This window comes from Acipenser ruthenus, chromosome 25, assembly GCF_902713425.1.
Source record: "Acipenser ruthenus chromosome 25, fAciRut3.2 maternal haplotype, whole genome shotgun sequence".
Classification (NCBI taxonomy): Eukaryota; Metazoa; Chordata; class Actinopteri; order Acipenseriformes; family Acipenseridae; genus Acipenser; species Acipenser ruthenus.
Genome location: NC_081213.1, coordinates 20,562,617 through 20,575,447, shown reverse-complemented (window position 1 = coordinate 20,575,447; position 12,831 = coordinate 20,562,617). Strand labels below are relative to the sequence as shown.

Here is a 12,831-nt window from a genome sequence, read left to right as displayed (position 1 = left end):
GAGATATTCTTACTGCAACACATCCTTTAAGTCCTGATTTCAAGAGTGACCTTCGTACTGTTGATTTAATGGACAACAACACCTGTGCCTTCTGCCAGTTCTGTTGTCAATTCAACGCTTGTCTTCTTTCTATTCCTTAAGGATATTATCCTTAAGTATTGCTCATCCTTGTTAGACAGCTTTTTGGATCTTCCAGTCCTCTGTTTGTCAATTACTGATGATGTTTCTCTGTACTTGTTGATTATGCTTCGGATACACCTTGGAAATGTTTTTCCTTCTTTATGCAAGTCAAGGTTGTTATAATAGTGGAAAACTCTAGTGGAGGCTTTGAGTAAATTGTTGATGCTCATAATGCATCAGAGTAGGAAAATGCAACTTCTAAGGCTTGCACAGCAGTGTATGTTTGTTTATTTATTTATTTATTTATTTATTTATTTATTGTGCCTGAGGTACAATTTCAAAAAATCTGGTTGCTTCTACATTTTTCCTCAGTTTTCTTTGGATTACTGAGCCTAACTGGATTTCTTTCTAATTCCATTCCAGAAATTCTAAGAACTCCCAAGGAACTAATGAAACTGAAATTATTCGTGTTCAGTTCCAACTACTCAATGAACCTGTCATTTTCCTTGAGCTAAACTCAGGTTACATTAGACATGTTGTTGACTTGACACAAAATGATTATCTTAGAGCCTCCTATCCAGATGCCATAGCTAATGTATCAAACTGAAAACCCAAGGTTAATTTGTAAAGTCATGATCGAACTTTTTCACTACTCTTTCTGTTAATATAATGCTTTACTTTTAAGGACTGGAAACTGAAGACAGTACTGGCTAGTTGCAAACTTTAAAATGGTCAACATAGGGAGTCGTATTAATATTTATTTAGCAAAGCTGTGAATGTCAAACCTGAGTGTGTTGATTTTGGCATGATTTATAATCCTCTATAATCTGGAATACTTTTAAATAGGTTTCTAGTTAGTTTGCAGCCGCCGAGCATAACGTTGAAAACGACCCCGCTAATCCCTGTGTTTGTTTTGCTCTGAGTCATTGTAAACGGCACTGCAGATGCATTAGGTTGATGGTTTGCTCAGTGAATTCTTCAGCGCCTTAAGCACAAACCCAGTGAGGGGCAGGAGCTTCACATACTTATATTTCCCAGGACTACAAAACAGCATGGTACTGTACTGCAATTCTATTCATTTATCAAAAGACATTGCTGAGCAATTTATATTATAAACTGCCATAATGAGTAATGCTTTGAAATTTACAGCATTCACGCTGATATTTAATTTTTTAGGTGTTGTATTTTGTTCTGGAGAACAGCCTATTCAATTGTCATGAAACATTTTTTGCAGAAGTTATTGAGAGTATCCAATTCTGGGGATATTTGGAGTTGTCCGTCTGCGTTCATTGATATATATCTGTATGTCACGCTTACATTTTTTAATACTGTAACGCAAGAGCAGGGGTCTCCAAACCCCGTCCTGGAAAGCTACAGGGTCTTCTGGTTTTCATTTCAACCGAGCTCTCAGTTACTTAATTGCACCAATTATTGGCTGAATTAGTCAAGATTAACAGGTGTTCCATATCTTTAGCTATTGATGCTGTATAGACACCTAGAAAACCTGCAGGATTGGGGCTCTCAGGACCAGGGTTGGAGATCCCTGCAGTAGAGAATCATTGTGGTTAAAAATGTCATTTCTAATCCTTATTCTATTCTACTCTGTACATACCGTACTGTTGATATGTCATGATCATTCACTTTTTCATCATCCTCATAGTTCTAATTTTGAATTTACAGTGGTGGCAGGGGTGTCTGTTATCTACATACTTGTCAATTTTAAGTATTATTGTTAGCTGCTAAAAGGCACACTGCCCAGTAAAGTGAAATAAAATCAATAAAGTCACTTAATTTATTGCCAAACTTGTTTATGGAAGATTGTTTTACTGAGAAAGACCCTTGAGATATCAATATCATTTAGATGGGAGTCCTGGGAGGCCTCTGAAAATCATTATTAGCTAGAACAATGAATTGCATCTTTCTAAAAGCAAATCCAAGTTAAAACAGAGGCCAAGAAACGAGTCATTTAAATGTTTAATACATTAGTACAGAAATACACATTGTACAAATCTCAATTCATTATACAAACAGCAATCTTTGAACTCAACCATTTGTGAATTGGGGGCTAAGAGCATTAGCTTCAGAAGTAAACTGCTGCAATAGGAATCCCAGATCAAAAAAAAGTTATGAAGCAGTTGGCGTTGAAAAATCGATTTCTCAACACCCATATATATATATAATTGTGTTTCATAATGTAGTTTTAGGAGTGAAGCATGATCACTACACCAATCAGAAATAATCTGTTATTATCTGTCCCAGATATGTTTATCTTTGTCAGATATCCTCTAATAAATCAATCCATGATTTTCAAAGCTCTATCTTCTATTAAAAAGCTGTATCATTTGTGTAAGAGCTGCTGGTAGTTTGGACAACATCACTGTTTAAAACGGTAAAACAAAAAAGATATTGTCTAAAATGTAAATGTCAAACTAGTAATTTCGCTTTCCAAATTAAACCACAATGGTGCTTAGTAAAATGCAACAACAGTAATTTACCTGCAGTACTGAAATTCACAAGGGGCAAAACTTGCCCATCTAAATCTCTGGGAGTAAAATACTGTATACTGTATACATCTTTGCCTAGTCACACTTCAGATATGTATAGAAACAGCATGAAACACTTCAAGGGAGCTTGTTTGTTAAAGGTCACAAATCCAATGCCTTTTCAAAAAGCAGCACCCTAGCGAATCCAACAATGACAGATCATTGAGCAAGCTTCGTGGTGCTTACAAATAAGTAAGAAGCATACCCACTCAGCTGAAAATTATTTTTTTATGGGAGAAATGGTTTGTAAGAATACAATAATCATTCAAATAAACTTAAAAAAAAATAGTTAAAACTGCAGTCTTCAAATCTGGTACCTTACTGGAACATTTCAATAAGGTTGAGACCTGCCAATGCAGATGCTGTCTCTGCTGCAGGAATAAAAACAACTTTTGCCTCATGTTTATGGGTCAAAGAGTCTGTTCTTGATTTTGGCTTGAAATTAGCAAACAAAGAGAAGCAGCTTTTCTCCGAAATACTCTCCTAGGTTACCCATTTCCTGCTTTAACGAGTGCTTTTTTAAGCATTTCTAATGCTCCCCTCATGTAAACTGAATCCGCTATGCTTTTCACGTTAAAACTCCCAAATCCCTAAACGAGACACAGTGCCATTGAAGGGTGATCTGAGCTCTAAAGCTTATGATACCACAGTTTAAACTTTAAATAATGTATACTGCTGCAGTTTAAATATTAAACAAACTGACAGGCTTGAGTTTAGGAAACCACAACATCCAACTGTGCATGTACATTTTTTTAATGTATTTCTCCCTGTAGAAATATTAAAATATCAGGAAGGTTCATGTTTCAGTTATTTATATGACAATGCTTTTGTAGATCGACCGCTGTTCACATCAATAAAATTGAGCCCCATATCTAGAAAAAAAAATTAAACATTCAAACAGCACCAGCAAATATGTGGACAGCATTGTCTATATTTTACACTGGTCTCAGCTGTGAGGGTGAAAGTAAAGGGGGAGGATATACAGACAGACATGGAGTGAGACCGATGCACTGCTTTGACATGAGAGGACATTCGTTTGGAGGTAACCATGGAGATACTCATTTAATGAATCAAAGAAAAGGAGCATCTAAATATTTAAAGAACTTAAATGGCCATAAGGAAAACTCAGACTGGCTTTGCTTCTTATGACACGATCAGTCTAATAACCATGCCTCATATACTGGCATCTGATTTTGTATTCCATTGTGCAAGTTGATCAAACTCTTTTAACAGGCTGTAAACAAATTGGAATTGGAAATAATGGAAGGTTTGATTAAGGCTCCCGCTCTTCATTCTGTGTATGGTAAATGGTAGGTACGTATTACTTATCATCTAGCAGACTTAATGAACTGCAGTGGCCCAGTACTGACAGCAAACGTGACTTTAATACAGCAGGTGAAAAGGTCTCTGCTCCTCATCACCCGTCATATTAAATTGGAAGCAAATTCAAAACACATTAATCACACGGTAATGGAGCTGCATTTTGCCAAGCACTATTGCGTCAAGATTATAATATTACATTACATTACATCCACTCCACAGCCGAGGTCTTACAAGGTATCATTTGGATTTATGAGCTGTGGCTTCTGATTAAAAAGTCTTCTATTGCTGTGTATGAAAACACACACTCTGCTTGATATGCTGTCTGAGTTTCAGACTGGTGAAGTGCTTTCTCACTTACAATACAGATACAACATTTAAAAAGTCAACGCACACTGCACCAATGATAAATACATACACTCACTGGCCACATCCAATATTGGTAATATCTCAATTACGGCCTGAAGTCATGGCACAGACTCCACGAGACGTACAAAGGTGTCTTGTGGCTTGTGCGCCATTTCTTACAGGAGTAGAGTCTGCGATTGTACTGGCCAAGGAAAATGAGCCTTGTACCACAGACAATTGCATTGTAATTTTGAATTAAACTTTCAGAGTAGATATTCAGCTCGGTGGGGATACACAATGCAAAGGATGTGAGTGTGGGTGAGGGACCTAATAAAGTGTCCGGAAGCACAGAAGGCTGATATAACACAGCTGTAAGTTTGACCTCATCAGAAAGGTTGTTGAAGAAAGCTTGTTCTCTCCTCAGTACACTCTCCACCAATGCCCAAGCATGGGGAACATGGGCTGTTGGATATTCTCCTCATTAGATAAGATATCACTTTGGAGACATTAAAGATCCGCATGGACTAATGCTGCTGGACAGGATCGGGAACTTGTAGTACAGTACATTTTGTTGCACAACCCTTAGAGGCAATCACTGCAATCAAACGTTTTCTGTAGCTCTCAATGAGACTTCTGCACCTGTTAACAGGTAGTTTGGCCCACTCTTCCTGAGCAAACTGCTCCAGCTGTCTCAGGTTTGTGGGTTCCTTCTCCAGACTGCAAGTTTCAGCTCTTTCCATAGATGTTCGATAGGATTCAGATCAGGACTCATAGAAGGCCACTTCAGAATAGTCCAATGTTTTGTTCTTATCCATTCTTGGGTGCTTTTAGCTGTGTGTTTTGGGTCATTATCCTGTTGGATGACCCATGACCTGCGACTGAGACAGAGCTTTCTGACACTGGGCAGTACATTTCGCTCCAGAATGCCTTGATAGTCTTGAGATTTCATTGTGCCCTGCACAGATTCAAGGCACCCTGTGCCAGGCGCAGCAAAGCAGCCCCAAAACATAACCGAGCCTCCTCCATGTTTCACTGTAGGTATGGTGTTCTTTTCTTTGAAAGCTTCATTTTTTGTTTGTGAACATAGAGCTGATGTGACTTGCCAAAAAGCCCCAGTTTTGACTCATCTGTCCAAAGGACATTCTCCCAGAAGGATTGTGGCTTGTCAATATGCATTTTAGCAAATTCCAGTCTGGCTTTTTTATGTTTTTCTTTCAAAAGTGGAGTCCTCCTGGGTCTTTTTCCATGGAGCCCACTTTCACTCAAAAAGCGACGGATGGTGCGATCAGAAACTGACGTACCTTCACCTTGGAGTTCAGCTTGTATCTCTTTGGCAGTTATCCTTGGTTCTTTTTCTACCATTCGCATTATCCTTCTGTTCAATCTGGGGTCAATTTTCCTCTTGCGCCCGCGCCCAGGGAGGTTGGCTACAGTTCCATGGACCTTATACTTCTTAATAATATTTGCAACTGTTGTCATAGGAACATCAAGCTGCTTGGAGATGGTCTTGTAGCCTTTACCTTTACCATGCTTGTCTATTATTTTCTTTCTGATCTCCTCAGACAACTCTCTCCTTTGCTTTCTCTGGTCCATGTTCAGTATGGTGCACACAATGATACCAAACAGCACAGTGACTACTTTTCTCCATTTAAATAGGCTGAATGACTAATTACAAGATTGGAGACATGTGTGATACTAATTAAAGAAACTAATTAGTTTGAAATATCACTATAATCCAATTATTTATTATCTTTTCTAAGGGGTACCAACAAATGTGTCCAGGCCATTTTAGAATATCTTTGTAGAATAAGCAATAATTCATCTCTTTTCACAGCTTCTTTGCTTTATTCTATGACATAGCAAAGGCATGCAAGTATACATGATAAAATAGCTTATAATTTCATCACTTTTCAGGAGGAATGAAGCATTATTTCAATGAGCTGTAAGGGTACCAACAAATTTGAGCACATCTGTATATATATATATATATATATATATATATATATATATATATATATATATATATATATATATATATATATATATATATATATATATATATATGTCCTTATGAAAAGAAAAACAAACACATACTGCCTTCATGATGTATTGCCAAGGAATACTGTACAGCTATAGTCAAAAGTTTTGCATCACCCTATAGAATTAACACATTGTGCTTCATAAAGTCGAATGAAACCTGCTGAATAATGTTATGTTAGCACAAGGCCCATAAGCACAGCTTCTCTCTCTTTTCCTGTGGAATAGAAAATAATTTAAGAGAGCTTCCATTCTTGGGAGGACATTCACAGTTTGACATTTAGCAACTACATCAATGAGGTATTTTTGTTAGTTTTTTCCCCCCACTTCTTATAATTTTTATATATATATATATATATATATATATATATATATATATATATATATATATATATATATATATATATATATATATATTATAATGGCTAATTTGGTATTTATCGTGCAGCACTAAAATGTTTTAATCCATCGGTGTCCTGCATTGCATAGAATTGGAATGCGGTACGGGATGGTTTATAGAGGTAGGGGCTCATTCCAATGTAATCCAAGTTTATGTTTTGGAATGTTTATGCGTTACTCTCCTTTAGTCCAGGTAGCAATCAATTAATTTTTTTTATAACCAATGTGTGCAAAGGCACTGGTTTCCTGATATTTCCTTTAAGTATTGCATGACGACGTTAAAAGTCCCAATGCTCATTTATAAACCTGTTGTTTAACCCTACTTGTAACAAATCAAACATCTGAAATTGTTACCACATGCAGCAAGAGACATGTGTTTCCAGTGCGCAGAGTTCCGCCTGGTGGCGGAAATATGTAACATCATGTAACCGCTTAATCTTCTCCAAGACATAGTAGCAGTATAAATATCAAGACACGGGGCATATATTGCGCTACTCCAAACACTGCAGCAGTATTCCCTGGATTACTGTGAGTGAAAACTACTCTTCACCGGATTAACCAACCAATAGGCCTACTTTTTAATGCAACCTTATGAATAGAGAAAGAGCTAAGAGGACAATAACTATATATATATATATATATATATTGGAAATTGTATTGTATTGATCTTTGCTGCAAAATAAAACGAGGTATGCCTTTTTAAACGTCTGCTTTGGAAAATTATTAATATGTATAAATTAATGCAACAACATGTATAGTACCAAAAATATAATAATAATAATAATAATAATAATAATAATAATAATAATAATAATAATAATAATAATAATAATAATATCTGTTGTAATTTCACTTTTGGGATGCTTGTTTTCCGTTTCTTTGTTATCCCGATGATCTAGTTTATTCACATTAAAGCATCAATGTTTTGTATTACTGTTAACATGTTGAACGGTAGTTTAATTAACTTAACTGTTTTCGTGGGTTCTAACTTTTTAATGTTTTTTTTAGATTATAACATGTTTCCGTTAGAACTTTTAAAAATCAGTTATATTAATTGATATTATACAATTTGTTCTCCTTAGATGTTCCTTGTAATTTCTGGACTGAATATTTCTTAGGAAGAACGGATTAAAAATTTGGTGTGGCAAAAAAAAAAAAAAAAAAAAAAAAAAAAAGTCAAGCCAAAAGAAAATACCTCTTTTTAATAATTTATTTTTTTACATTATATCTGAAGAAGAAGAAAAAAATCCGCACCGGAATCTGAAACATTTGGATGAAAAAGAGAGCTCATAACTACACACCAAGCTGCAGAATTATCGTGGTGATAACGCAAAAGTCCTAAACGTGATGGAGGGCATTCCCTTTACAGATCCCGATCTGCGCTCCATGAACGTGTCCTTGGAAAACTCAAGCCTGGAAAACACCACAGACGCGGTGAACACCACCGTGAACCCGCTGCTGCGGAATGAACAGGTGGCCAAAGTCGAGGTGGCGGTGCTGGCCTTGGTGCTGCTGCTCGCATTGGCTGGCAACCTGTGTGTGCTCCTGGCCGTCCACACAACTAAACAAAAGCAGTCTCGCATGTACTTTTTCATGAAGCATCTCAGCATCGCGGATCTGGTGGTGGCTGTATTTCAAGTCCTACCGCAGCTCATCTGGGACATCACCTTTAGGTTTTATGGATCCGATTTTCTCTGCAGGACGGTGAAGTACCTGCAAGTGGTCGGGATGTTTGCATCCACCTATATGCTTGTTTTAATGTCCATAGACAGGTGTTTGGCGGTATGCCAGCCTTTGCGGTCTTTACACAGACGAACTGATCGTTTGTATGTGATTTCTTCTTGGGTCCTCAGTCTTATGTTGAGCATTCCTCAAGTTTATATTTTTTCATTGAAGGAGTTGGGCCCCGGTGTTTATGACTGCTGGGGGGACTTCATTCAGCCATGGGGAGCCAAGGCGTATGTAACGTGGATCAGCATTACAATCTATATCATACCAGTGGCCATACTGAGCGTTTGCTACGGCTTGATCAGCTTTACAATCTGGCAAAACCTTAAGTTAAAAACCAGGAAAGTCCAAAATGTAACCCTCACGTCCAAGACCGTCCTTTCCCGAGTGAGCAGCGTGAAGCTTATCTCCAAAGCCAAAATCAGAACAGTTAAAATGACTTTTGTTATAGTTTTGGCTTATGTTGTGTGCTGGGCTCCTTTTTTCTTCGTGCAGATGTGGTCTGTGTGGGACCCTGAAGCTCCGAGAGAAGGTATGTCTTTCTTTATCAAAAATTAAGTGCACTTCATTATCTTAATGCAATGCATATGAACACGAAGAAAGGTAACGCCAGAATTAATTGTACCTTTGGTTAAATTAAAGAATTCAAGTAGAGAAAAAAAAGAAAATGGTTCAAAGAGAGCTGACAGTTGAACATTGGCAGCTACTGTATCTTTTTTGTAGTGCTAGAGCATTTTTTTTTTTTTGCCGGAAGTACGCATTGTATTTTGTAGAACTGAGAGCTCTGCAAAAACATTTTCATTTAGTGTTTAAATTAGCCAACCTGTATGAAATAAACGTGCGACTGTAACATAACATAACCTTTAAAAAGTGATGTGACTAAAATGATCTTCAAATGGTTTTAAAGTACATTGGTGTTATTATAGAGCGTACTCACCAAGAATTTGGCTGGTACACTGTAAGGATTTCCTGATCTGTTCTATCAAACCAGACCCTTGTACATAGAAGTTGCACACAAATTCCGGAACATAGACAATATTGCTTGGTCCGGAACTGTCAACTTCGTAACCACTTTGAAATTACATTAAACGCAAACCTATTGAAACTATGAAAAAATCCCTACAAATAAAGTAGTAACACCAATTACGACTGCAGGTGTATCCGGGATGAAAATAATTCAATCTTAAATCACTCCAATAAACAGCACCCAGTAAGCTAATAAAGCCTGGGCATGTGTCAGCTTAGTGCTGATCGTGTCTTCTTTTCATCCACCTGTTGTATTGTGAGGTGCAAAACAGACCATTGTGGTTAATAACACTTGTCCAGTACCCTGAGTCAGTACTGCCTTTGGGAAGGCAGGAATATTATCTTGTGGAGAGACTACCCTTAATATACCACTTCGGTTAAAGGTACTGCATCAAACTGACTGTCCTTTTTATATAAACCTATAAGCGATGAAGAAGCAGATTGCCATCTCTCACATTCATTTTTCATATGCCTGTTTTTTTTTCTGTTATTGCATCTCTTGCCTTGTCCAAGATGAGTTCAGATCTGCAATAGATCACTGAGACTTATTTCCTACAAGCGTTTTTTAAACTACACACTTAAAGATGCCAGGCATCAGTCCTTCTCTGATGTTTCTCCCACAGGTGTCTGTACAGTGGTATTTTTGTAGCCGCCACAATTTCATCCTGGAATGATTGGTTTTGTTAAAAGAAAAATATTTTATTCTTGGGGCCAGTCCCACAGTCCAGAAATTGAAAAGGACTTTAGCACCATCTTCTGGTGACAAGAGGAACTCCATGTTGAAGTTCCATATATTTTTATAGCAAGAGTTCTGCTCGCGGTTATATATGGACAGAACCAGTGGTGCTGGAACAATTTTTATAGAGGGGGTGCTGAAAGCCATTGAACAAAACTGTAACCCCTGTGTATGATGGAAGCAGATGCACAGCACTTCAATCCAGGGGCTGCTACCGCACCCCCAACACCCCTAGTTTCAGCATCTCTGGACAGAGCAGTATTATATGTGACAGCCAGCCAGTAAAGAACCTCTTACTATGCAGGGACACAAGGATAAATACAGAACCCATGGCAGCACTATAGATCTTGAACTAATTTAGGAAATGTCAATTTGCTAGTGTAGTCTCTTTACTGTAGCCTAAAATGGCGCCCTGATTTGGTGTGATTAGTTCATTTTGAACTATGACAAGCGCTGCCATCTGAATCATATTATTCATTCTGTGGCGCTCTTATTTTGTGTGTGTGTGGTTGTTTTTGAAATATCATACTTTTTCCATCCACTACACTACACCAATCTACCGATATAAAAAAGGACAGGATTAGCATTTTAAAAGTTGCATTACAAATGCTAACCATGGTGAAGCATACATTTTTTTTCTGCACAAAAACTCTGCCTGCTCCTGTCCTTTTGTGTGTTCACTTGCACCTGTGTGCCCAACACCAGAAATGTTTTCCATTCTTATCACACTAGATAATTATAGAGTGCCTGTATACAACTAGAATGCTCAGTGTTAACTAAACAGTTAGACATATACTGTATTGGCCTGGCCTGTCTGTTATCATCATAAGCAGCCACTTATATATTGTAAAAGTAGACAGTGATCCTGTATTTTTTTTTTTTTTTTAATACAGTTTTAGTGTTGAGGCTAATTAACTGGCTTTTTGGGCTTATGACAGTCTGTTTTACGGCAGTAAAGCTGGAACACCACAAAATTAATAAAGATATACTGTACAATTAGAGAGGTGATTTGTGCTTCAAAGTTTATCCTGTGATTATCTTTTGTCTTTCTCCTTCTGTTAGCGGCAGCCTTCATCATCGCAATGCTGCTGGCGAGTCTGAACAGCTGTTGTAACCCTTGGATATACATGTTCTTCGCCGGGCACTTATTCCAAGACATGGTCCAGCGATTCCTGTGCTGCTCGAGCAACTACCTGAAATCCTCCCAGCGCAGCTGTGACCTCAACGCCAGCCGCAAGAGCAACTCCTCCATGTACATGAGAAGCATCACGCAGACCTCAACAACGTGATCACAAGGCACTTACTATACCAGCCCCTTTTTATCTGGACTATTTTCATGATTACAGCACTACTTTTTAAATATATGAAGGTTTGTGTGTGTGTGTATATATATATTATAAGTTGAAATTCAATTTGTGAACCCCACGGAGTACTGGAAATGTGCAAATGCTATATGCAAGTTTGTTTTGAATAAATCTTTCCTTTAATAAAGACAGATTTTTGTTGATTAGCTTCATTCAAACTAATCAACTTTGAAACAGAGCTATGTGATAACAGGGAGTCACACAAGTGGAAATAGAACACCAGAGATATGAACCTTGATCCCTTCTGACCTTATACATGTTTGTGAAGTATACTATGATGCCACCTGGCAACCTTAAAACTGAGGCAATCCGTGTGATCTTTTTTGCCATGGTGCTGGTTAAAAGACCAAAATGGTTTTAATAGGAAGAGGAACAACCAGGCGACAAATGGTGTTGTGATAATTATCTGTCACACTCCATCTTCACCAGTAACTTGTAAATATGACCAAGGCAATTGTATTTTTGTTTTTCTCTGATATAAAATCCCAAGGAAGTAAAATGAATGGCATCGCCTTGAATGATTAGGAATATCAGGACTCTGCAAAGCACCCTAAATGCAAAACATTGTGCTGATATTAAAACTGAAAATGAGGATATTTAAAGCAGGCCATTTTTTTGGGAGCAAATAAGCAAATGCACATCTATAAAACATTTCCCAGCTTTGTATGTTTTTGAGATGCAAGAACCTTATACATATTTTTATAGATCGTGTAACAGTATTACTAAGTAGATCAAGCAACTGTCAGTTGATGTAGTTCAAAATTGCTGTCAGTTTTACTTTTAAGATATCAGTGTTGCTGTTTGGGTATGTCTTATTTGTCAAACCTGAGATTTTCTTTACAAACTGGATTTGGGAGCGCACAGTTTAGACATTTTTGTTTGCATTTTGTTGAATTCTGTATAAAGCAAATTGTTATATTGCGATATTTATTGTGAATAAATTGTATTTGTCCTTTTTACACTGTGATGTGCTTTTGATTATTGTTTTGTTGCTAAATTAGCAATTTACCAGGGAAGGAATATATGTTAATGATTCAAATTTGTGGCAAACAGATCTCTGTACACTATACTGCAGTACTTTTAAAGCTCATAGTCAAGATCAAATATACTACTGTGGAGAATTCTTATTATTACTATTATTAGTATTATTAGTAGTATTATTATAGTACTTTATTATTTGGGATAATGTAGCTGAGTGGCTGTAGTACTT

The 12,831-nt window shown here is 37.2% G+C and overlaps 1 protein-coding gene across 1 annotated transcript; it reads left to right on the top strand.

Moving 5' to 3' along the window:
* Positions 1-7,945: 7,945 nt before the first annotated feature.
* On the top strand, positions 7,946-12,657 carry LOC117413777 (isotocin receptor-like). The gene is made up of 2 exons (XM_034023094.3): positions 7,946-9,027; positions 11,320-12,657. Exons 1-2 carry the CDS (start codon positions 8,115-8,117, stop codon positions 11,544-11,546), a joined length of 1,140 nt encoding a protein of 379 aa, XP_033878985.3. The 5' UTR covers positions 7,946-8,114; the 3' UTR covers positions 11,547-12,657.
* Positions 12,658-12,831: the final 174 nt, after the last annotated feature.